Source organism: Camelus dromedarius, chromosome 2, assembly GCF_036321535.1.
Source record: "Camelus dromedarius isolate mCamDro1 chromosome 2, mCamDro1.pat, whole genome shotgun sequence".
Lineage (NCBI taxonomy): Eukaryota > Metazoa > Chordata > Mammalia > Artiodactyla > Camelidae > Camelus > Camelus dromedarius.
The window spans coordinates 65,193,748-65,220,569 of record NC_087437.1 but is presented as its reverse complement, the minus strand read 5'-3'; the positions used below and the strand labels follow the sequence as shown (position 1 = coordinate 65,220,569).

The window sequence follows — 26,822 nt, the reverse complement described above, 5'->3', positions numbered from 1 at the left end:
GACTTTCTCTAATAGAGGCCACTGTCTCTGACTCGAAGTCCTTTTAACACCTTGTTGGAACCTGTATTCCCTTAGCTTTAGTCTTTTTCTGTTGGTCAAATCTTTTCCTTGTTCTTTTCCCATAATTTATGCTTCTGCCTCAAGAATCATCATGTCCTAAAAGAGTGTAGTCATTACTCCCAGGGAGAAGGTGGCTGGCCTCTGACAACTGCTGAAACCAATAGAAGGTGAATGGTCTGTGGACACTTCCTGGCCCCCTGTTCCCCTATCTAACTGCCATTCCTCATGGCTATCTGTTTTGGACTGGGTATAATGTCTAAGGAAAAGGCACAGCTCTTGACATCCAGGGTGCAGAGTGATGGGCAGTGGTTGGAGGGAGTTTTCTGGATATGCCTGAAAGAGGGAAGGAGAATTGGAACCATGGGAGTTAGGGCTATTGAGGGCTGCATAAAAAGTATTAATTATCTCAGAATAGAGGTGAGTCATGATCCTACTTTATTTCCAATTGAGGACTGAGCAGAGAGAAGATTCAGAGATATCTCTGCAGAGAAGGAAATTGAACAAATAGCACAACCAGGCAAGTCAAGCAATATAGATATACCTTCCCAGATAAGCAACCCAGGAAGCTCAGAGTCTGCAAAGGAAGGAAAAGCTTGGGGGGTTTGAGGTGGCAGTCATGGGGAAGAAGGCAGGACCACAGTATAAACATTCCTGAATTCATCCAAGGTAGAGAGGACACTGAGGGGATGGAGACCCTTTTCCTCATACTGTCTCTGCCCCACACCCTAATGGAGAGGGAGAGGGAAGTCTGTCTAGAACTTCAGGCAACTCATGACATCCTGTTAGACACTTGCAGCAGGGATGGAGAAGGGGTGGAGGCAGAGCCACTTTGGACATGGAAAGTCACAGTGCAGAAGACAGAAGGGGACAGTTACTGGAGGAGCTTGACATAATTTGCAGGGAAGAGTCCAAAGTGGCCGTGGCAACGTCCCCGCCACCAGCCCTCATCCACCATCTCAATGTCAGTGATGATGTCATCTGGATCAAAGGAAATCTCATCACTTCCGTCTGGGGATAAAATTGACAGGATATTAGGATGGTTGACAGGAACCCCTCCACTCCTGTGCCCACTTTAAACCTCAGAGAGGCAAATAGGCTTGTTCTTGATGCCAAGACTGGGTCCCACTCTGACTCCCTGGAGTCCATCCCCCTCTCATGTACCAAGAGCCTCCAGGCACCAGAACCCTCAGGCCACTCCCAACCTACCTCCTTGGTAATCATACAGGGCCACAGCTGAGATCCCAGCCCCAGCCCCAGCCGGGCAGCCTGATGATCCTGCATAATGAGAAATATGAACATGGTTTCAGCAACATGGAGAAGGAAAATAGACAGGTCCCTCCATGTAACAGGGCATTCTTCTTCCTCTTCCTCTCCCCTAGACTTGACCAAATTCAGGAGCTGCCCCACCACTCACCAGCCAGAGTGGAGGAGAATGAAGGATCCTCAGGCTCGATCACAGCCTCATAGTCCCCCTCTGATTCATCATTCTGCTCACATTTGTCCATCTCCCCAACATCTTCATAGTCATTCTCAGGCTCAGGCTCGGGCTCGGGCTCAGGTTCGGGCTCGGGCTCGGGCTCAGGTGCCTCTTCATACACTGGCTCTTCTTCCAGCTGGAAGACTTCTGGAGTCCTGGGGGGCAGAGCTGGGGGCTTCTCATTGTCCTGAGAAGAGACAGTGTGAAACATGGTGATTTCCATTCACCAGGAGCTGCCTCTCCAAAACCTCCCACTGGAGGACGGCTAAGACGCTACCTGTCACCAAGCCACCACTTCTACTTTCCATCCTTGCCTCCTTCTAACGGCCTCTCCTAGGGAACACAGTCAGTCTTTCATCCATCTTCATTCTTCAACCTCCTCCTACACCCACCCGCTCAAAATACCTACCAAGAGATGATAGAAGAGTAGTGTAAAAGGTATGAGGAGAGGGAAGTGGGAAGCAAGTCAGATTCCTTGGAAGACCAGGAAAACACTGAAGCAAAAGCCAAAAAAAACCTTCTTTGGAACACCACAGCTCGGATGACTAACTGTTTTAGTCTGCCTTGGACTGGGTGACTTCTCAGAATGTAAGAATTCCAACACTAAGACCAGGATAGTCCCAGACAAACCAGGATGGGTGATCACCCTCTACTGCCCACCTACTACGACATGAGGAGATGGGGTAGGGGCTGAGAACCTTTGGGGGCTCTGCTTACCTCTGGGGGGTGCTGCCTCGAAGGCAGGGCAGGCACTGGGTGTTCCCTACTGGTTCTCACGGGCTCAGGCTCTGACGATGGACAACTCCCTGCTGGAGGCCAGGCCTGCGGAGAATGAAGTATGTCCCCAGTGAGCAAGCAGACTTCTTCCTCGTGCTGACCTGGGACACCCCTCCTATGTCTGTCAATTCAAATCAATCATCCCTCATGACAGGCTCCAACCTGAGATGACAGCTCCTTCCTCTTGTTCTTGCAACAGTAATTGGCTGCACTGGCTGGTGACCTAGCTTCTGTTTTACTCTGTAAATCTTGTTTTTTTTTCACCTAACATTCTCATACATGAGGCTCAGTTATATAGTAAGACTGAAATCTTCCTGCAGCAGCAGCTGTAAACTCTGCCTAACACTGGGGAGGCCTGTGCCTTATTTTCTACTAAGGATTTGCACACCTTAGGCTCCTGTCTGGGCAAGGAATCCTGGATGTGGATCCCAGAAGGCCAAGCACTTACATCTGAGGAGATTTTCTTGGGCAATGGGGCTGGTGCCACCGGCTCCTCCGAAGTGGCCACGGGCTGCTGAGCCATGTGGCTTGTCTTTACCAGGGCCTTTCTCTCCTGTTGCTGCCTGGCCATCTGCCGTGCCTTCTCTTCTTCCTCCTGCTTCCTCTTTTCCTCAGCCATGGACTCAAATTTTGCCTTCAGCCCCCGGGCACCACTAGAAGCTGCAGACACAGGCAAGGAAAACCAGGGTTGTCTTGGGTTGGAGGTGGGGGAGTGGTGCTTGAAAGAAGAAGATGAGTCAGCTAAATATCCAGGAGAAGGGCAGACAGAGAGGGAGCTCATGGAAAGGGAGGCAAAGAGGTATCGATGAAGGAACAAGGGGATAATAGAAGGATGATGCAGCCCTGAAGCCTAGATTTTCCTTTTTTTTTTTCCCCTTTTTTAGTTTTATTTGGTAGAATTATTACAGTTTGGGGGGAGGGCATATCTCAAGTGGTAGAGCACAAGCCTAGCATGCATGAGGTCCTGGGTTCAATCCCCAGTACCTCCTTCTAAAAAAATAAACTAAAAAACCTAATTACCTCCCTGCCCCCCACAAAAAGAATTATTACAGTTTGACTACACATATACATTATATTGCATATACTGCACTTTTTTTTTAGTTTACATATACATACAGATCATTGTTTCTAGAGCTTTAGCTTTTTAAACTTACATAGGCATCAAAGGAATAAAGCCAAAATTAGAATCAATAGAATGTGGTGATCCAATCATAAAGGACAGTCAAATATGCTTACACATATTCAAGAAATCAGTCATCTAAGTTATAAATAATAAGTTGTTCATTTGTGTCCTTATTTTTTTTTTAATTTTTTTAGATTCCACCTATAAGTGATATCATATCCTGAAGCCTAGATTTTCATACAGCCAGGCCATGTGATCTCAGACTCTTGTCTTTTCTAAGTCATAAAGCTTGGTCCTTTAACCTGCATCCTTCCCTGTCCACATTTCTTAAATCTTTATGCCCTCTGGCCACTGAACTCCACCCTCCATCCCCCACGGAAAGCACCTTTCCCCATGTATTCTTCCTAATTGGCTCCCTCCCTCCCACCTTTCCTGTGTACTCTGCTCAGTTTCTTCCCCAATGTCACTCTCTCTATCCACTTAACCTGAGTTTTCTGGGAGAGAGAATCTGGGAATATGAGGGTAGATGTCAAGTCTACGTCAGCTAATCTAGTAGTTAAAGGCACGGAAAAGGTAGTCTAGGAAGAAGAAAGAATGAGAAGGGAGAGGAGGTTGAGGAGCAGAGAGACGGGGACTTAAGACTCACCAGCCTCTGTGGGTGTTGTCTTCTTATAAGCTGTGGTTGGGGCCTCCATTTCATTGAAGCCAACAGCACTCTGCAGGTAGAAGAGTATATGTAGTGGGGGTGGGGGGACAGGGGAGGGAGTACTAATGAGCCAGAAGGCAGTACTGGGGATTGGAGCCACTCCAGGAGAACTCCCTAACCATCTGATGCTCATCAGTTGGATAGAGTATTCAAATATTGTTGTTTTGTGGCAGAGAGAGAGGTAAAGAAGTTTGAAACTGGTGGGATCAGCTCCCCTTTTTAAAAGCACAGTGTTCCTGGAATCTCACATCTCTAAAACCAGTTGCTGGGAATGCAGCAGGGCCTCTGGCCGGAGCATGAAGAGGTGTAAGGGAAGACAGTGAATGGAGTGGGAAGAGATTATAGACTGAGTTAAGCAATGCCAAGCAATCAATGAAATTTCAATCATCCTTCCCTGGAGTTTATCTGTCTCTGTCTCTCTCTGCTTCCCACCACTCTCCAGGAGAACAGAGCAGGGCATCTAGCTTTTCCCATCCTTTCCCCAGCTTGGCCCCTCACTCTTCTCCATGCACTTCAGGGAACTCTTCTCAAGACACTGGTGTCCTGGTTTACCTTATCCACCGGTTTACCTTATCCACTCGGTCCTTCTGGATTCCATACTGACCACCAAAGCCCTTGGCATAATCTGCAGGATGGAAAGATCTGAGAGTTATAAGAGGAGTTAAAATGCTGGAAATGTGTAGGAAGAGGGAGAAGTGGGAAGAAAGACCAGAAGACATGAATAAGGAAAACAGATCGACAGGCTGTGTGGGAATCAGAGGACAGAGAGAGGCATGGATGGGGAGGAGATAGAAAACAGGGGGAGAAAAACAGGTGGGAGGGAATGGAGGGGAGAAAGATGGGAAGAGGAAAATAAAAAGAAAGAAATGACAGAAAAGGGGAAAATATAAAGGGAGGAACAGGAAAAACTAAGGAGAGCCTGCACCCCAGCTATCCCATTGTGTCCCAGGGAAGAAGGGGACCTCTCTCCGTGAAGCAGCGGGGCCTCTAAGACTCACAGGCAAATCACTCTCGTGCCGGTCCATCTTCATCCTGTTTCCAATGAGCCCTTCTCTTCGGTCTCCTTCCTCTGTCCTGGTCCCAATCTTGCTGTTTGCCCTTCTACCCCTGTTAGTCTCCCCCGAACTACCCCCCAAATATGTACACTTACTCTTCATCCCACCACTTCCACTGCACATCTGCCCCTCTGTATTCTGGGTCCTCCGTGTCAGCTTTCAGGAAGGCAGAAGGAAGGCCCTATGCACTCTGTGACCTCCCTCCCCTCCAACCCCAACTCACCTCTCTGGGATTCATGTTTTTCTGTCTCTCCCTTGTAGTCATATCCCAGAGCGGCCTTGTCTCGTTTATCCTTCTCTATCCCGTATCGGCCACCAAAGCCGCGAGAGTAATCTGTGTTGGAAGGAGCAGTCATGAGAGCCCACTGTCAGCCCACCGGGAAGTGCTGTGGAAGAGAGGAGTCAGGGGGATGGGTGCAGGCTGATAGGGACCCGGGAAGAGAGCAGGGCTCGAGCATGGGTGAATAAAAGAGAAATGGTGTACCAAGCCACCTTTTGCAAGCTTTAATTCAACATTGTTCACTCTTTTCCTCTCCTCCTTTACTTCCATTCCAAGATGAGAAGATCATTTCAATTTTCTCCCTTCTTCAAGGAAGGAGAAAGTATAGAGAGTGTAAGAAGAGACTTCCAGGGGGAAAAAGACAGATGCATATGAAACGTGTGCCTTTCCTTACTCCCAAATAAACACTTAGCAATGTCAGCTAAAGTACAACAATCTTTTTAAAAAAAAAAAAAACAGTGAATCTCAAAAGAAAAGAAGAAAAAAGTTCCTGGCTCCAGAAACAGATGAATCAAAATAGTAGATACAATGGTAATTATGAGCTGACACAGAAAACCCAAGCCATTTTAAGTTCCAAATTACTGCCTAAGGATTAGGATTCTAGAGTCTGGGGTTCTACTTTCTATACAAGAATAGACATAACACAGTGATAAGAGGAGCAGGAATTGAGACTCTGCCCACTCGTGTAAAGTTCTACTCATTTATCCAGGGAAATGCTGAGGAGAATTGCAGTTTGTTCAGCATGTGGAGAAGGAAATTTTACCTTTGAGGCTTGGTAACTCCACGCCTACACCCAAGTGTGTGGAATACAAAACTCCAATTTCATAATACTTATATTATACAGGAATTCTAAGCTAAGAAATTAATTGAATACTGATCTAGGAACATTTATACCACAGAAAAAGTAAGCATCAGAAAGACGGCATGAATATGAGACAAAGTGGACCTCAAGACAAAATGCATTATAAGAGGCAGGAGAGACATAACACAATGATAGAGGACAACTCATCATTCATCAGGATTGTATATGCTGGTAGAAACCTATTAACAGAATTCGTACTTATGAAGCAAAGCAGAAAGGAAAACAGACAAATCTATGTTCATAGTTGAAAATTTTAACACTCTTCTCTCATTAATAGAAAATTTGGACAAAAATAATCTAACATTATAGAAAACCCAAACAACATTATCAACAAGACCTAACTGACATTTACAGAATACTGCACCCCAAAACTGCACAATACACATTTTTCTATGTAAATAGAACATTTACCAAGATAGACCATATACCTGTCATTCAAAAAGTCTCAAAACATTTCAAAAAATTGAAATATGAAATATCATATTCTTTGATCACAATATCACTGTAGATCTTACAGAGGTTAAAATGAAAATAAGGGAATACTATAAATGAATCTAAGCCAATAAATTTGAAAACATAGATAACATTGAAAAATAACTGGCTTCAGAAAAAATTGAAAGACCGGGTAGACCTATATCTATTTAAGAAATTGAACTCATAATGGAAAACAAAAACCTCAGAGAAAAAAAATGGTCTGTTACTATCAAGATCCCCTAGAACTCAGCCAGAAATTTCTGAGAACTCAGCCAGAAATTTCTGAGAATTCAGCCAGAATTCTGAGGCAGAATTTCTCTGATAGGAAACTTTCTCAACCCAGGGCATATAAAACTCCCATAAAACAAACATCCCTTTCCTTTCACTGAAATAAGTTTGTTAACAAAAGTTTCAAACCATCAAAGAAATAAATAACCATGAGGGAAAAAAGAATAATCAAACAGAAGAATTGGCAGCCCCAAGAACTGCAAATAATATAATAATGTGAAAGAAATTATGAAATAAATATTCTTAAAGTAATTAAAGAGTTTAAAGAAAGGGAAAAAATGAAAGCAACAAGGCATTATGGAAAAAGAACCAGCAGATTTGCCATAAAATCAAAGGGAACTTGTACAAGTGAAAATATCTGAAAGAAAGTTAAAAATTTTTAGTGGACAGCTTAAATGGTAATTAAATATAGCTGAAGGGAGAATTAGAGAACTTAACAAAGATCCAAGGGAATTACCCAGAATGCAATACAGGGAGATAAAGAGAGAGAAATAGAGAAGAAAGATTAAGAGACATCAAGAATGTAACTTATCAAAAGTTCTAGGATGCAGTGAAAGCAGTGCTTAGGCAGAAATTTATAGCATTGAATGCATCTATTAGAAAAGAAAAAAAGATCTAAAATCAATCATTTAAGTTCCCACCTTAGGAAACTAGAAAAAAGAAGAGTAAATTAAATCCAAAGTCAGCAGAAGAATTAGAGCAAAAAAAAAAAAAAAAATCAATGAAATTAAAAACAAGAAGTGAATAGAGAAAAATCAAGGAAACCTAAAGCTTATTCTTTGAAAAAAATCAATAAAATAGATAAACCTCTAGTCGGGCTAACTAAGAAAAAGAGAGAGAACATGAATTACTAATATCAGAAGTGAAAGAGGCTGCATCACTACAGAAGCCAATGAAATTAAAAGGATAATAAAATGATACTATGAACAATTTTCTGTCCACAAATTTGGTAAAAATGGGCCAAATATCTTTACAAACATCTTACTGGAAGATACATATATGGCTAATAAGTGTATAAAAAGATGCTCTACATCATGTATCATCAGCGAAATACAAATTAAAACAGGATGCCACTACACACCAATTAGAATGGCCAAAATCCAGAACACTCACATCGCCAAGCACTTGTGAGGATGTGGAACAACAGAAACTTTCATACATTGTTAATGAGAATGCAAAATGGTACAGCCACTTTGGAAGACAGTTTGGCAACTTCTTATAAAACTTAATATACTCTTACTGTAGAATCCAACAATTGTACTCCCTGGTATTTACCCAAAGGAGTTGAAAATGTATGTCCACACACAAACTTGCCACAGATGTTTATAGCAGCTTTATTCATAGTTACCAAAACTTGGAAGCAACCAAGATGTACTTTAGTAGGTGAATGGATAAATAAATTGTGGTGTACCCAGATGAATAATATTTTGCACTAAAAAGAAGTTAGCTATCGAGCTTTGAAAAGATATGGAGTAAACTTAAATGCATATTACTAAGTGAAAGAAGCCAGTCTGGAAAACTTATGTGGTATATGATTCCAAACATATAAACTATCAAGACGAAAAAAATCAGTGGTTGCTAAGGGGTAGGGAAAATGAACATGCAAGAGGATTTTTAGGGCACTGAAAATACTTTGTATGACATAATGATGGATATATGTCCCTATACTTTTGTTCAAACCCCAAGAACGTACAACACCAAGAGTGAACCCTAAAGTAAACTATGGACTTCAGGTGATTTTGATGTGTCAGTGTAGAATTGTCCTTGGTTAAAAAAAAAAAAAAGATTTAAATAAAAAAAGAGTATCCTTATGGTCAATGATGTTGATAGTGGGGGAGGCTATACATGTAGAGGGGCAGTAGTGTATGGGAAATCTCTGTACCTTCCTCTCAACTTTCTTACAAACCTAAAACTGCTCTACAAATATAAAGTCTCTTTAAAAGAGAGAGATTGAGAAGAGAATGAAAAGTTCAAATACATGTCTAACTTGAGTTTCAAAAGAAAGAATAAAAGAAGAGAGAGGAGAGGCAGTAGCCAAAGAAAAAATGCCTGATAACTTCCCACATTGAAAGTTATTTCTCAGGTTGAAGAGGAGAAATAAGTCTCAGGTAGAATAATAAAAACAAATCCAACACCCAGACATAGCCTGATGATATTTCAGAATATCAGGACAAAAAGAAAACTTTTCATGAAAAAAAAAAAAACGGAGAGACAAGACATGTTACCTACAAAGGAATAATGATCAGACTAACCCAAGACAAACGCCAGAGATGATGGAACAGTATCTTCAACACGATGATGGGAAAATAACAATGAAGACTGGAGCAAAATATTTTTTTTAGACAAAGCCTGGGAATTCTTTCATAGACTCTCACTGAAATAATTACCAAAGGATGTACTTTAGCAAGAAGGAAATAGAAGATTCAAGGAGGAAACAATGAAATACAGTAAACAATGATGAGCTAGGAAGTTGGTAAATATGTCGGTCAATTTAAATAAGCATTCACCTCATAATCAGAATGATTAATTTTTGTGAGGTTTAAAAACAAACACGTGGAACCAATATACTGGACAACAAATTGGTACAAAGACTCTATGATGTAGAAGGAATATAATTAAGTTATTCTACATTTTTGCTGTATTAGGAAGAGCTAGTGATTGATTTTAAATTTAAGTCAAAGAGGAATATTAAAACCTAGGGATAACTTCCTAACATAAAGGAGGATAATACCTTATTTTCAATCCATTAGAGGGGAAAGGGGACTAAAGAAAACTTGACCAGTCTCATAGAAAATGACAAAAGAGAAAGAAACAAGTATATGCTTGGATTTAAAGAGAAATAACAGACACTAACTAATATATATATATAAAATAGATAAACAAGTTCATACTGTATAGCATAGGGGACTATAGTCAATATCTTGTAGTAACTTATGGTGGAAAAGAATATGAAAATGAATATCTGTATGTTCATGTATGACTGAAGCATTGTGCTGTCCAGAAATCAACACCACATTGTAAACTGACTGTACTTCAATAAAAATATGTATACAAAAAAAACACCAAAAACAAAACAAAACAAAGAGAAAAGAAGATAAAAAGAAATAAAATAGTGGTCAACAGGGTAATGGAACTAAAGGGAGTGGATGACAGCTGCTGGAGTTGAAGTCTGAGCAGTCTGGTCAGTCACGTTGCTAAGGCTGAAGTGCAGGGTCCTTGCCTTTCTGAGATGTGTGTTTCTCCACTTCTCCTTTGTAATCAAAGCCAACTGCTGACTACAGGGACAAGGAGAGAGAATTGGTTAGAGTCAGAGCTGGCCGTTTTTCCCCTCCCTCACTTACCCTTACACTTAGCCCAGTGGTTAGTTACAGGGGCTCAGAGCTGAGAACGGAGTTTAATACAGAAACAGCAGTACACTGAGAGGCTGTTATAGAGGCAGAATACGCCAGAGCAGTGAACATGGGCTCTGGGCACAGACAGCTCTGGATCCAAACCCCAGCGCCACCTTCCCTATCTATAGTTGTACAATGTTAGGTAGGTCCTTTAATGTTACTGAGCCTCAGGCTCCTCAAATATGGATTGAAAATAGGTATACCTGCCCTATTAACCTCACCTCTGAAATGGGAGAGATGATTCCACTTAATCTGGGACATTGTGAGGACTAAATGTGGCAAGATATTTATGGTGTGGGTCACCAGTAAATTAATGCTTTTCTTCCTAATTCTCACAAAACTAGAATGAAATAAGTGCTAGGAAAATGCCTTGTGAACCATAAAGCACTATGCACCTGTGAGAGCTATCATGCTGTACTGAATCGATTATACTGTGCTTCTCCTCTTTTTCCACACAGCAGTGGAAACCCAGAGATGTGGGTTTCAATGGGATGAGAAGCAACCAGGCAAGTCTGGATCCTAGCTGCTTCAGGACTGGCTACATTGGACAATACCTAACTACCACATAACTGTGCCCCCATCTAGCTGAGTAAGTATGAGTCTCTAAGCAAGTCTAGATTTTGCATCTTAAGAGCTATTAGTATATACTGTTTCTTGATTTACATGACACACTGATTGTTAAGGTGATTCAGTTTGTCCCTGGTGAGGCAGGAGATGAAAGAAAACAATGAAAGACTGGACAAAGGCAGGAGGGGGACCAAGATGGAAGGGAAATTTCATCCTGATTAGAGAACATTACATGTTCCATATTCCATTACTGCTTTTAAAAATTACTCTGTGTTTTTCCTTTCTCTCACAGTATGTTTTGAATTTTTCTGTTTTTTTTAAAATTCCCTTACAATGCAAATAACACTCTAACACTTAACTTTTAGGATTCAGGCCCACTTATTAATGACTACAGGTGAAAAAAAAAATCTCAGCTAGCTGTGAAGGAGATGTCCTTTCTGTGTGCAGCTGCAGGGGAAGAGACACTACTCTGTACCATTAAAAAAAAAAAAAAAAAAAAAAAAAAGAGCTCAGAGAATCCGATCTCCTAAGGTGTAAAAATGAGATCATCAATGAGTTATCAGTGGTACTCTCCTGACCACTGTATCATCCGTAATCATGCTGTCCTTTTTTCCTCTCTCTCTTTAAGATACTTTTTTGACAAAGGAGTAGAAAACACCTGGACTTCAGGGAGTTGGGGCTAAATCCTGTGAAAAGTAACCTCCACCTTCTAAAAATGTTGTAACCTCAGTTAGTTGTTTTACTTGATTATTTACTGCCATTGGAATAATAATTAAGCTGACATCTCTGTTTTCCTGAAAGGCATAAATATTTATAAGGTTTTGATGTTTGACCAAAGGAGGAGTTTTAGAATTTCCCTTACTCTCTTCATGCATACAGGTATGATAAAACCAATGGCTTAGGGATTCTTTTTTCAAACAGAGTTTGAGAATCTTTGTCTTATTTAAATTAACACCTTTCAGTTCAACACATGGCCTCCAATCCTGGCACCAAGGAACTTGCTGAGGGAGGTGTAGGAGCTTTCCTCGTGATGGACCCTCCTCAAGTCCACTGCCTGCCTGGTCTTTCCACAGGAGAAGCATAGACCCACATTCAAGGGTGAGGGTTGGTAAGTCCCACTTGATCTGAATTGGGTGGTGCAGGGACAGAGTTGTCACTTACCTTGTCTGCTCTGTCCTTCTCAACTCCGTATTTGCCCCCAAAGCCTCTGGCAGCATCAGTCTGAGAAGAGTGCTTCTCTACCTCAGCAACGTATTCATGGCCCAAAGCACTCTGAGAAAAATCAAGGTCAGAATGAGTAAGGAGATAAAATGACCACACACACACACACACAAAAAAATTGATGAAGAGAAGGATGAGATGTGAGAATACAAGAAATTCCATTATGGGTCAGATTGCTAACCTCTGACAGTAGTGCCAAGGAATGTGTGATGGGAGGGCAATGTGATTATTTCTGAAGCCTTGCCCATCCTGATTCTTCTTTAATACCACTAGGAACCCATCATTTTGGAAACTCCCATAGGATGGGTTGAGAACCAGAAGGATAGAGACTAAGTAGACAGATCAGTGTTTAAACCAGAAACAAAAAGGCTTTGTGCATCAAAATGGAAATGAGGGTAGTTATTGTGGAGGGACCAGATGTAGATGCCATAGCCGGGACTGAGTATTTCACTCACAGAGCCAGGTGCTCTTGTTCTGATCTTTGCTCCTGTATGACCATCAAAGTTCAGAAGTGCTACCTGAGCCCTGATTAAGAGTGACTGACTCTTTATGCTGAAGGGGGTTGGCGGACAATACTGTGAGTATTCTCAGATGGAATATTACTTAATTCTTTTCTATTCCCCTCCACTTTTTCCTCCATCTACTATTTTCTACTTAGTTTTCAAAGGTATGACTCAATATTTAGATATGGATACTTTAATAATCTTGGAATTGAATAATACTTTGAATCAAATAATGATACCTTGTAGGCTCTCAACTAAGAAGAAATCAGAAAGTTTCTTTTTCCTCCTGTATTTCCAATTCTATGTTGGGATAAATATCAGTACAGATGTTGAGGTGAGGCACTGCCCTATATGAGCTCCTGGGAAGTCATTTTGCAGTATTTTGGGGTCTGTGTAGGTCAATGTTGCTTGCTAAATTCAAGAATGAATGACTAAGGGTTGGGGGAGAGGGTGTAGCTCCATGGTAGGGCATGTGCTTACCATGCATGAGGTCCTGGGTTCAATCCCCAGTACCCCCATTAAAAACAAAAGTTAAAAAAGAAGAGAATGAATGACTGCTTATCTTTTTCACTTTTTCCTAGGAATTCTGCGGGAGAATACAATGCCTGCACCACACTATACACAATGATAAAACAAAACAAAACTTTAGTTCTTGAGGGTGAACTAAAGGCTTTCACTGAAATTTCTTTCTCCTCGGAAATTAAACATTTTTTCTTGTAGAAATAGATATTTATCTCTGAGGTTAGGAAAGTCAGTGGAAAATCTGATTCAATATGCAAGCATCTTTTATCATACTTTTATAGTTTCTAATGGAGTAAGTTAAAATAATATTCATATTTGAGGGTATCTGGTGGATAAATTCACATCAATATTTTTCATACTTATGTGCAAATCACATAAGCTTTATATAAAATAGGTACAAAAAGAACACTAAATATACAGTGAAGAAAACAATAAGAGAATTTACAACATAGACAATATGCATATATTTAGGAGCAGTAAATGATTTTAAAACATATTTTTCCCTTCTCTACTTGTGCTCCCTGTCTCCTTAGTCTAGGAGTTACAATGTGGCGGGACCTACAATAGGCCAGTCCTTCTAAAGTTTTGGCTCCCATTTTCCCCCATCTATATCTTATGTGTTGTAATCAAGGAAAAAATGATACAAATAATATGTGGACATTCTATTTTAAAACCCAAATGAATATTTCACTTTTGAACAGGTTTTAAACCACAAAACCAACAAATGACTCTTTTTATTTTAAGCAAATATCCCCCTTGCAACTCACCTTGTCCATGCGGTCCCTTTCCACCCCAAACCGACCTCCGTAGCCATGGGATGCTTTGGGCCCTGATTCCATCTCCTTTTTCTTGAGAATATCATGTTCCTCTGACACTTTGTTCCTCAGTTGGTGGATGCTGGAAATAACCACACCACAGAGACTCACTGGCACAGGGAAGTCAAGCCTCCTTCCCAGAAAAATAGAAATATTGAAATGTGTTCTGTTTATTTTTAGTAATAACCTCCGCACCCAAGGTATACCAGTGCTGGGTCTGGGAGTAAGGGGTCCGTGTGGTCTGCATATAGAACCTGATATAAACTCTCCATAAGATAACTGCATTTCTTCTAGTCTATTATTTTGCTCAGTAAATAACCTTCTGCAATTTAGTCCTATTTTTCATGTTCTTAAATATTAGAGGACAGTGATATCTATATTCTAGTAACTGAAAAGTTGTTTTTCTCTCTGAATGGATTTGCTGTCTAGCAAGTAAGTACTCTACCTCAAGAAGCACAAAGATATTCATATACTGTTTACCCACACACGCTTGTCCTATAAGTCTGCCCCAAGAAAATAACTTTAAATATGGCAAAGCTTAATGGCTAATGATATACATGAACTACTGTATTTAATAGCAAGAAATAAGAAATAATTTATATGGCAGAAAATTGGGTAATAGTTAAGTAAATTGCAATATTACCTTTCAGTGGCACACTAGGAAATCATTAAAAATGATGATTGTGAAAAATGTAGCATTGGAAAATTTGTCTGTACATTAAGTATTTTGTGTATTTTCTTGTCAAAAATGAATGCCCTTTACCCTACCCCTAAATCTGATAATTCCTGAGAGAACTAATAAAACTAAAAAAAACTCACTAATAAAATTCACTCTCATCGCTAATTGTTGAAACACTTTAAGGCCCAAGTAAACTTGATTTGGGAAACCTCTATCCTTAAGAAAATGTAATACCAGAAAGGGGCATTTCCCTTCTTACTTCACTTTCACCTTTACCACACGGGTAGGGAGCATATCTGTTTGTCCTGAAGGTATGAAGTGACAGCTCAGCACCAACACTAGCACCAGTAATGACAATCAGGACTGATACTGGGCACATACAAGGACTGCCGGGAATTCTTAGAAATACCTGGGCAAGAAAATCCTACCAAAAAAAAAAAAAAATCTGGCTTCTGGCAGCAAGAGATGGAGGTTTAGGGAACTGAGATAGTGGTATCACTGAGACTTCACTAGCTCAGGAAAACAAGATATATTGGTTATAGCTAGAATGTCCATCTCACAGCAGAAATTCCCCTCTTTCATGGACGAATAGATCCATCTGGTGGCCTTCTAGTAGGAGCCCAACAAAGGTCTTTTTAAAAAGCCTACTCAGCTTTAGTTAAAGTTAATTTTAGAAAGCTGGCTTTGAACCAGATGAAATGAAGCTAAGAGCTGGAAGAACCCTCTGTTCCTGTGCCTGCTCTAAACCCTCTGGCAGCAGTGAGGGCAGAGACTCCGTGTTGCTAGTTTGACTACACTGACCCTTTAGATCTGTCTGTGTCAAAAATTTACTGGTTCCAAGAACAAGTAAATGACCAGTATATCCCAATCAAAGTATTCAGATGAAGAATAAAGAAGATGGGGCTAAATGTTACTTTCAAATGGGAAAAATCTGTAAAGTTTTAATAAATCCAATGACAGTTACCTGGGTGATAAATATTTTATAGTTGAAACAAGTTTTTGAAAGGGATAAGAAAATGAGATTCAGGAATAGCCACTTAATAGATGACAGCAAGGCTAGTCAGAAAATCATGCCAGTAGATAATATAATATGAATAAAAATGTTGGGGCCAACAAAGACCAACTTCTTATCCAATTATTTGGAATATAGCTGAAGCCACTCTAAATATGTGTTAGTTATATTATTCCTTTATTAAATAAATATTAATTAAACTTTTGAGTATGAGGTACTATTAGGCTCTGAGGACACAAAGGTAATTCATGTATGACAACAGTGATCAGGTGGAAGATATAGAGAGGAAAACAAAAAATCATAATTCAATGCCCTAATTGGCAGTCCTAAGAAAGTTTTGACACATTAACTCTCAGATGCCTATTTTAAGTTTTAAAATAACTTAGAATTGATAAAGCAATACAGTTTATAGAAACCAAGTGAAATCCAGGACCTTAAAGATGAACTGAGAGAAGGAACGGATTTTTTTTTATCACAAAAGTACAAGTGCAAAGGTGAGCGACTCAGACTGTAAGAGTTTATTCACAGACGAAATGATTGTAGATGTAGAAAATCCTAAAGAATCTACAAAAATGTACTATTGGAACTATTAATTACATTTGGCAAGGTCCTAGGAGACAACATCACTTTCAAAATTAATTTTATTTCTACATGCTAGCCACAGACATTTGGAAATTTAAAGTTAAAAATAAATACCACTTACCATTACATGAAATAACACGAGATATTTTAGCATCAATTTAACAAAATATGTGCAAGAGCTGAACACAGAAAAACATTTCTGAAAAAATTAAAGAAGACCTAAATAAATGGAGAGATAACCCATATTCATGGATTGGAAAACTCAAGATCATTAAGATATCAGTTCTCTCCAAAATGATCTATAAATTCAATCCACCCCAATAAAATACCAATGGGCATTTTTATAGAGATTGACTAGCTAATTCTAAAATGTATTTGCAAATGTAAAGTCTTAGAAGAGTAAAAATAAATTTTTTTTTCAAATGGAGAGCAAAGTTGAAGTGCAGTATGGTATGGGTCAGAGCAGACATGTAAGTTAATCAAATAGTCTAGAAATAGACCCACAAGTATATGGTCAAAGATGTGAGGTCAGTCAATGGGGAAAGAATAGGCTTTTAATGGTGTTGGAATAATGAAATATCCATATGCAAAAAAATGAAGCTTAGTCTGTGCCTCATACTCTACACAAAAGCTAATCTGAAATAGATCATAGACTTAAATATAAATGTTGAAACTATAAACCTTTAGAGTAAAACATAGGAAAAAAACTTCACAATTTTGAAATAGGTAAAATTTTCTTAGACATATACAACACTAACCACAAAAATTTTGATAAAGTAGACTTCATTATAATTAATATCTTCTGGTTTCCAAAAGATGCCATTAATAAAATAAAGCCAAGTTATGCTCTGGAAGAAAATATTTGTAAAATAAATATCTCTCAAAAGACTTGTATCCAGAAAATATAAAAACTCAATATATATATTGAGTTCTTAAAACCCAATAAGAATACAAACCACTCACTTTAAAAGTGAGAAAAGAGTTGAATAGACACTTCAAAATTAAGATATATGAAGATACATGAATGGCATATAAAAAGATGTTCAATAAAATTAGTCAGCAGAAAATACAAATTAAAACCACCACACACTCAGAAGAATGGTTAAAATTAAAAAGAGTAACAATACCAAGTGTAGACAAAGACGTGGAGCAATTGAAACCCAAACATTATTGGTAGGAAAGAAAAATGGTAAATTCCTTTCAGAAAACAGTTTAGCAGGTTCTTAAAAGGTTATAACACTTATATGACTTGGGAATTCTACTACTCTTAGGTTTTTCCCAAGAGAAATAAAAATGTACGTTAATGAAAAGATTTGGACCCAAATGTTCATGATAGCTTTATTTGTAATAGCCCCAAATTGTCAACAACCCAAATGTTCGTTAAGAGAGTAATAAACCAAACTGTAGTTTATCTGTACAATGAGATACTACCTGACAATAAGAAGGAGCAAAAGACTGATACACACAAGACCATGAACAGATCTCAAAACTACCACGCCGAGTGAAAGAGGACAGACACAAAGGACTACATTCTATATTATTCCATGTATATGAAATTCTAGGACAGGCAAAACTAATCTGTAGTGACAAGGAGCAGATCAGTGTTTACATCCGGCCAGGTCTGGGGGTGGGGTCTTGACTGTAAAGAGGCACATGAGCACGAGTAAGAGTGGTGAGAAGAAGATGGAGAAAAGGGCAACAGCCCTTGAAAACCAGGCAGTCCCGAAGAAACACTAGGCTGCTTGGAGCTGCCTGGCCCAGGACTCCTCTCTACAATAGATGAGGGATGGACAGAATCCTTTCAACCAGTCACTGAATTACCAAACCACTCCCCAAACTAAATATGTTTCAGGCAGACCTAAAAAAGAAAGATCGTGGTGTGGGGGATGGTAGTGAGATTAATGAGAAACACAATCACTTCCTTTTCCTGCTTTCAGTCATCTGAGCTCAGCTACTGTTCTGCTCTCCAACTTCCCCCTTCTTTCCCAGGACTTTGGTGATTCCCATCTGACCTGAAAGATTGTCTTCATCCACACTAGCCAGAAAGAATCGCAGAATAGTAAAGACTTATGTCAGGAAGGTCTTCTAGAAGTCTTTTTGATCCCAATGGGAAGACTGGGAACCAGGGAGGAAAGTGACCTGTCCAAGATCACGCAGCTAGTTACTAACAGAGACCAGGCTTTTACACCTCAGTAGCCTGGGTGAAAGGGAGGGAGTGGGTTTTTTTGTGTAATGTCTCCACTTTATTCTATCAGATTCAGATCCAGGGTCACCACATTTTACAACCCCAGGGGTCAAGTTGGAGTAATATGTACACTAGGTTGTGCAACACAACAGTCCAGGTAAATGTCATTTAGGAAGAAGGAAGATTGTCATCTGTTCACATGTTCATGTTAGGCTTTTAGAAGAAAAGCTGATTCAAATCATCTACATTAACAGGAAAGAGGAATAACATTATTGAGCTGCTGAGAGGTGCTAAATACTGCTCTCGGTATATGTTAGTCCTTTGAATTCTAACCATACATCTGCAGGGTAGGTTTTATTATTCCCATTTGATAAATAAGTGAGATGCAGAGAGGTTATATGTCTAATACACACTGCTGCTAATTGTAGACCTGTGATTTGAATCTAAATATCCAAACTCAAGCTCTTTCTGTAAGATCATGGCAGGGATTTAGGAGTCTTCCTTAAAATGTTCTACTCCTGCTCTGCATGAGACAGACACTGGAAGGGGAGAGGTGCAAGGAGAGTTTGCACCTTATCTTAACAGTTCTCAGGACACTAGGGCTGAGCGGCCTTTACTCAGAGAAGGGAAATGGGTCTTAACTTAGGTAGGATGGATGAGCTACAGAGGAGCATCAAAGAAGCTTCCTGCACAACCCTATCCCATTTTTTCACTCTCCAACTGCTTCCAGAATTGCTTGGTTGTTTACAAATAATATTTATTACAGTCACTTGAGACAAACCATTTATGTCTGATTAAACAACAACACATAGTACTGAATATTATCAAATTGTACAAATATGTGCCAAGTTTTCATAGTGTGTTGCTTGTGCAATGTGATCATCCACTAACACCTAAAATCTAGAAGAAAATGAGGTGAAAAATTGGTGTTAGTGAGGAGGGAAGTTAAAATGGAACTAAAAATTATCAATTTTGTCAATTTGTGTGTGACTGTTGATTTTTACTTTTTAATTTTGCTCCTGTTATACTGTTCATTTTGTCTACCTTGCTACTCCTATTGGACATTCTGACACTCTCCAGAGTAAACAGCCTTGATTAGATGATTCTGAATAATCCATGGAAAGAAGAGGGAATCTCTCAATCCTGATACACAGTACATCCCACAGAGACCGCCTGGGTTTGTCTGTGAGCAACTTCCTTCTCTCTTGTGGTATCTGAGGGTTTTTTTTGTTTTGCATTTTTTTTTTCCGGGTTAAATATTTGGTTATGAACTTTAAGACTTCTAAGTACCATTGCTTAAATAGTTTTAGTCAACAAGTTTTCCAAGTGTTATATTTCTTCGTGTTAGCATTCATGGCTTCCCACTTCTGTCAAGTAGTCAAAATCAAACTTTTATTTTAAAAGTCATTTAGGCCAGTTATGGGGCCTGACATATTGTGCTCTTTTTTACAGGATTTATTCTGAGCTCTTTACTTTGACATTTTACTGGGTCCTCCTTGGCCCATCTGAAGTCACCCTGCAGTCCAGATACACATTTGTATTTCTGTGAGTAGATGGATAAATAATAAATGATACAAGTGCAGCACTTCCCTCTCTGAACTCCTCCTGCCTTACTGAAGGAGGAGAGACACTTAAAATAATAGACCCACTTGGGGAAATGGCAGAGTGGTGAGAAATAAAGACAGTAACAGGGTTGGGGGGATAAGAGGAGGGACATGAAACAATACACAGTGACACACATAGGACACACAGGGACAGACTGAAGTAGAAACAAAGACACACACACATGGATTTCTCTCTCCTTCCCCTGTCACCTTCTCCTGAGTCTCCAAGTTTTCCTTGGGCTCTTCCCATACCTCTCTCCCTCCTCCCAGTCCTTTTGGCACCTACTTGATGTGCTCTGCACGTCCAGAGCCCTCGATGGTCTTGGCTCCCCACCGTTGCTCCTTCTCAGAGATGTCATTCTACAACAGACAGCACTCAGCTATAAGTGATGCAAGAGATGTGCCAGGCTGGGAGTGGTCACCCAGCTGACACACATGCCCCCTTGGCCTCCACATCAGCTGCTTCCCTCAGTCAGGGTCTTTACTCTGACTCCTCTCTGTGTTCACCCCACCTAGACCCCATGCTGAAATTAAACTGGTGAGCTCTGAAACCACCATTCCTACTCTGCATCTCTCAAATCTTCTTCTTGAGGTCTTCTACAACTTCTCAGTCCCCCCAAATTATAAATGTCCAGCTCAAATCCAGGCTCATAGACTGAAGGAGACCCAGCTAACCTGCTCCTTCAGCATAGCCTGACGTAGCCTGTCAATCACAATGTCAAACTCCTCTGTACCTGTCTCTTTCCATCCTCAACACAGGCTATCATGCATGCTGCACTCCTGACAGCCAACTTTCCTGCCAGTCAGTCCCACAATGAAGGCTATCTCAGCCCCAGACTTTTTTTAAGTGCCCTCAAATGTTACAGAGTGGCCCACATGCCTCCCCACTGTCCTTCATTGCCCAAGAAAAGCTATTTCCAAACTCACCACAAAGTCAGGGTCTGTGTCCCAGTCATCACCCTGGGTCTCCACGGAAACAGATACATCATGCCCTACTACAGACTTCCACATCTGAGGGTGACAGAAAATGGGAATGATTAGGTTAAAAAATCAAGAGGAGGCAACAAGAATGCAAAGTCAGTGATGGAGCAGCCCCATGTTTCTTGTCATTTTTTCTTAGAAGAACATAGAACCTAAGGCAAAGCAGATGGAAGTTTTAGGAAAGCACTTTGGCTCAGTTAGAGGGTGTGTGGGGGGGTGGTGGTGAGGATTTACTTAAGACAAACTTATGTGGCCTGAGCTCACCTGAGTCTGGAGAGAGAGAAGTCATCATGGGTGCAGGTAACACTAAATAACCTGGGTGTCAAAACTGCTGGGATCTTCACTTTTGTCAAGAGGCCAGCCAGGCAGTGGCTTGATATGATCGTCAACGAGGGATGCTAGAACACCCTTGGAACTGTAGCATCCTTTCACCCAGGTATCTACATACGACTTCACAGCTGTCAAAATATATATTGGTCCAGCTCTTTATGCAGTGAGCCCCTACTCCTCCCCACAACCTGATTAATTCTACTGAGGATTTTTCCAATCCCCACTCCAAGACTGGCCACTGCACAGCTGCACATGTCAGTAGGGGCACTCAGCTGAAATTCCTACACTGAACAATGCATGGGGATGCATTATTTGCTGAGAATAAGTCATTTCTTCTTCAGTTGTTTAAAACAGCTTCATTATATTTCTGAAGATTACTGGTTCAAAAAAGAGCATGTAATAAGTCACTTATTTTGAGCATTAAGAATTATTAAGACATGGAAACAGCCTAAATGTCCATCAACAGGTGACTGGATAAAGAAGATGTGGTATATTTATACAATGGAATACTACTCAGCCATAAAAACCGACAACATAATGCCATTTGCAGCAACATGGATGCTCCTAGAGAATGTCATTCTAAGTGAAGTAAGCCAGAAAGAGAAAGAAAAATACCATATGAGATCGCTCATATGTGGAATCTAAAAAACAAAAACAAAAACAAACAAACAAACAAAAACAAAGCGTAAATAAAGGACAGAAATAGACTCACAGACAGAGAATACAGACTTGTGGTTACCAGGGGGGTGGAGGGTGGGAAGGGATAGACTGGGATTTCAAAATTGTAGAATAGACTACACTGTATAGCACAGGGAAATATACACAAAATGTTATGATAACTCACAGAGAAAAAAATGTGACAATGAGTGTGTATATGTCCATGAATGACTGAAAAATTGTGCTGAACACTGGAATTTGACACAACATTGTAAAATGATTATAAATCAATAAAAAATGTTAAAAAAAAAAAAAGAATTATTAAGACATGGAAACAGCCTAAATGTCCATCAACAGATGACTGGATAAAGAAGATGTGGTACATTTATACAATGGAATACTATTCAGCCATAAAAACTGACAACATAACACCATTTGCAGCAACATGGATGCTCCTGGAGAATGTCATTCTAAGTGAAGTAAGCCAGAAAGAGAATGAAAAATACCATATGAGATCACTCATATGTGGAATCTAAAAAACAAACAAACAAAGCATAAATACAAAACAGAAATAGACTCATAGACATAGAATACAAACCTGTGGTTGCCAAGGGGGCAGGGGGTGGGAAGGGATAGACTGGGATTTCAAAATTGTAGAATAGATAAACAAGATTATACTGTATAGCACAGGGAAATATATGCAAGATCTTACGGTAGCTCACAGAGAAAAAAAAAGTGACAATGAATATATATATGTTCATGTATAACTGAAAAATTGTGTTCTACACTGGAATTTGACACAACATTGTAAAATGATTATAAATCAATAAAAAATGATAAAAAAAGGTTAGACAAAAAAAACCAGTTGAAGTGGGTGCCAACTTGTTTCCACCTGGGCTTCCCCAGTGTTTCTGCTGGCCTGGCCATGCCTGCAGGAGATGATGCACAGGTGCTCTACATCTTGGAAATCCTGGCTTGTGGTGTGACGAGGAAACAACAGGCAGTACTCATCTTCTCTGATGGTGACCTCTTGACCCTGATACCACTTACTAGCTGGCAGCACCCTGCCCACCCATCCCTGCTCAGTCTCCTTCTCCATGCTCTTCACTGCCTTTTAAAGGACCCTCTGTTCTCTCTAGCCAGGAGCTCAGATTTTCCGATTTTCCTTCCTACTTGAAAACTCCCTCCTTCTCCAGCTCTTTGAAAACCCTGTTGGAAACCAGTTCAAGGGAAATTTGGGGGTAGACTGGTTAACAAGATGCAAAAAGGACACGGAGAAGTATTGATTGAGATTGACCGAGTCAGCTGGACTGTGGGATGAATCCCTGCCAAGTGCAGCTCTGCCTTCCCCTGTGGGGCAACAGTAATGGGTGGGGGCACATAGATAAGACTTATGGTCCTGGCTCCTGGGCTCCTTTGCAAAAAAAGGCTTCATGCAGAAAACTGGAAAAGAGAGGTTTCTGAAATATTCGTAATAAGGAAGCAGTGAGGACTGATGGTCCTGTCCTCTTCCTTGCAGTTCAGCCTAATTCTCCCATAAGCCTCCCATCCTCATGTATTTTTGAAACAAAGGGAAGGGTTTCTGACATAGGGACAATTAGCATCCTTGAGCCACTGGCCAAAACAGGGAAGCCAAGAAGTGCTTTCTAGAGGTGGGAGACCGGAGAGTAACTCAGTGAGGCCTGGTGCCCAGGATATCAGGCACAATCGAGGGCCTTATCTTAAGGCTGCCTCAGTAAAGTACACAGACTGGGAATCAGAAGGTCCCCCAGCTCTGTTACTAAGCCCTTGTGGGAGCATGGGTAAGGGGGTCAACAGAGAGAGAATATGTTCTTATTTGCCAGGTACCAGGCTAGGCAATTTATGAATATTAAATAATTTGGTAAATCATTGAACATCCCTGAATATTGTTTTCCCCAGTGGAAAATAAATGAAGAGGTTAACCTCACTAATCCATCAAGCCCCCTTCATTTCTGACAATCTGGGATTCTGTGATCCTAAAATCACAGAAACCTGCCCTAGTCAAACCTTCATTTAGCACTTGGTCCTCAGCACTGTTGTACATTAGCAATTACCACTTCCTGATCTGCTACAGTGTCTCCTGTGGGCTTTGTCTCTCTGCCAGACCATAAGCTCTCCCAGGGTACAGACGGTCTTCATCTCCGGTGGTCCCCCTCCCAACTCAGTACTTAGGAGCAACGGGCCTTAGAGAGGGTTGTAGACTGTCAGCAGAAACCAGGGGTCCTGGATGGCTGTTGAATTGTGTTCCCTGGGCTCAAGCCTCCTCATTTCCATCTCTAGATGCTCATTATCTACAACCACTCATGCCCAGGCCTTCTGGCCATAAAAGGTTAAAAGCCTACTGGCAGTGACTTTACCTCTCAGCAAGGACTGAGAGCCAGGTAGGTTTCTCTCACTTCAGCTCTTTTTCTGTGCCCCACAACTTTTTCATGGCTCAGAGTACCCACCTTTAACAGTGCAAGCGTTCACTCTCAGCTCCCAGCTCCTCACGTAGACACTCAGCTCCTCTCTGGCTGCTGCCACCTCAGAGCAAGAAACTGAGCTGCTGCTTCAGTTCAGTTCCGTATTCAGGTTTTCTGTCATTTCCTGCCACCCTGTCCTCACAGCAACTTCCTGAAGTTTGAGTCAGTTCCTTCTGCTTAGGACTTAAATTAAAAAAGGATTAAATGCTCCGGACCGCTTCTTTTGCAAGGCTTTGAGGGTCCCAGAGGTCATAAAAAAATGCTGCTCTTACTCTCTGGTCAGGGAAGCAAAACATTCAGCCAGAAAGCACATAAAAGAACACTATGCAACAGAGCTGTGTCCTAAAGAGGTGGGCAGTTGCATCTGTCACGGTAAAGAAACTGAGAGAATTTGATATGGACTGAAGGAATTAAGAGAGGCTTAGTGGAAAAAATATTTTTTATGTGGATTTTGAAGGGTAAGATTTAAAATGAAACTCATACATTACCCATAGTACTTAACACTGGCATTTGTGTATAGTAGGTGTTCAAATAAACACTGATTAATTGAAAGATGGAAGGGCGTAATTCACAGGGAAAGGCAAGGCATGGAGGCAGGAAGGTTTAGAGATTGTTTAGGGGACAGTGAGAAGTCTGAGCTAATTCAGAAAGATTTGTTTCCAGATAATAGGGAGAAGTCTTAAAGAACTAGGTTGTACCAGATGACGGAAGGTCTTTGTGATATTACTGTTCACCAAGATTTGCTGCCCCTCCCCTCCCTCTTGAAGTCAGACTTGCTCAGGTGGCCTTGTTTCGGCCAATGAAATGTAAGAAGTGAAATGTATCACTTCCCAGTGGAGAGACTTCAAGCTTTGCTGTGCCCTTTAGCCCACTGCCCAGCAAGGCAACCTGCGGGTCTCCTGAGTGGTTCCCCTGGCAGTGTGGGTCCCTGGGTGACAGGGTCCTCAACTAATGACAGCACAAGTAGAGCCCCATCCATTGTGTGAGGGACTTGGAGTCTTTGACTAAAAAATAATCCTAAAAAATAATTGCTGTTTTAGCTACTGAGAATATGGGGGTGTTTGTTACCTTATCTGATCTAGCCTCTCCTAATCTTGATTGACATAGAGTTCTGACCTGATTTGCTTAGCCGTGAGCTTCCCAATGGATTCAAGCGAAACTGGATGAAATTTGTCCAAGATATAGAGGAGGGGAATCCTGCATTAGGAATCTAAGACTTTAGTCACTTCCAAATCTAAGGATTCTATGCCTAGTGGAGAGACTGATTATTTCTCCTACTTCATAACCTATTTATTATGGCAGCAACAAAATTATTTTAAGGAAGAGTAATTTTTGTGGAAGAAGAAAATATCTTTTAGAACATTTTGAATTCTATTCCAGTGTCAAAAGGAGAAATGATCAGACCAGATATTGTGACACATCATCCAGGCACAGTTCTTTAGAGAAATCATAGAATTTAATCCGAGATGACAAGAAAGCCCATCTCTCCTTAGCAATGTTCCAAGTTCATTCCTGATGAGAGGCAGTGAGACATAGCAAGCATGGGCTTTAATGCAAGATAGACTTAGTTCAATTCACTTATTGAAACTTGAGGAAGTGAGTTAGCCCTTCTTAAGCAGTGACTTGATATAAACACATAATACCCATCCTGCTATACCCTATTGGAGTTCCCTTCCCCTACTCCCACCCAGAGGGGTCCCTAGGGGCCTAATATTTTCAATATGTAACAGGTAACAGTTCTCCCAGGCCCAGGCAAAAACCTGCATGAACCTCCTGCCTTAAGGTCCAGCTCGACATGCACCCCAATGTTCATAGTAGCACTATATACAATAGCCAAGACATGGATACAACCTAAATGTCCATTGACAGATGACTGAATAAAGAAGCTGTGGTATATTTATATAACAGAATACTACTCAGCCATAAAAAGAATAAAACAATGCCATTTGCAGCAACATGGATGGACTGAGAGATCATTCTAAGTGAAATAAGCCAGAAAAAGAAAAATACCATATGATATCACTCATATGTGAAATCTTAAAAAGAAGAAAGAAAAGGACACTATGAACTCATCTACAAAACAGAAACAGACATAGTAAACAATCTTATGGTTACCAAAGGAGGGTGAAAAGGGATAAATTTGGGGGTTTGAGATTTGCAAATGTTAGCCACTATATATAAAAATAG

At 40.5% G+C, this 26,822-nt stretch overlaps 1 protein-coding gene across 1 annotated transcript; it reads right to left on the bottom strand.

Annotated features, from left to right (window-relative positions):
* Window positions 1–478: 478 nt before the first annotated feature.
* Window positions 479–24,763, bottom strand: HCLS1 (hematopoietic cell-specific Lyn substrate 1). The gene is made up of 14 exons (XM_010981559.3): window positions 24,621–24,763; window positions 21,112–21,195; window positions 20,471–20,544; window positions 14,075–14,204; window positions 12,223–12,333; window positions 10,323–10,377; window positions 5,422–5,532; window positions 4,713–4,768; window positions 4,084–4,153; window positions 2,763–2,974; window positions 2,255–2,359; window positions 1,475–1,724; window positions 1,267–1,335; window positions 479–1,068 (listed from the first exon to the last, which is right to left on the bottom strand). The coding sequence occupies exons 2-14, from the start codon at window positions 21,193–21,195 to the stop codon at window positions 932–934; spliced, it is 1,464 nt and encodes a 487-aa protein (XP_010979861.2). The 5' UTR covers window positions 24,621–24,763; the 3' UTR covers window positions 479–931.
* Window positions 24,764–26,822: the final 2,059 nt, after the last annotated feature.

Excerpts from the sequence above, each read along its gene's own strand:
- HCLS1 (XM_010981559.3), bottom strand. The coding sequence starts at position 21,195 with ATGTGGAAGTCTGTAGTAGGGCATGATGTATCTGTTTCCGTGGAGACC. Across the intron at positions 20,545-21,111 it reads ACACAGACCCTGACTTTGTG|AATGACATCTCTGAGAAGGA; the intron begins GTGAGTTTGGAA and ends TGTCTGTTGTAG. Across the intron at positions 2,360-2,762 it reads CCAAGAAAATCTCCTCAGAT|GCCTGGCCTCCAGCAGGGAG; the intron begins GTAAGTGCTTGG and ends CATTCTCCGCAG.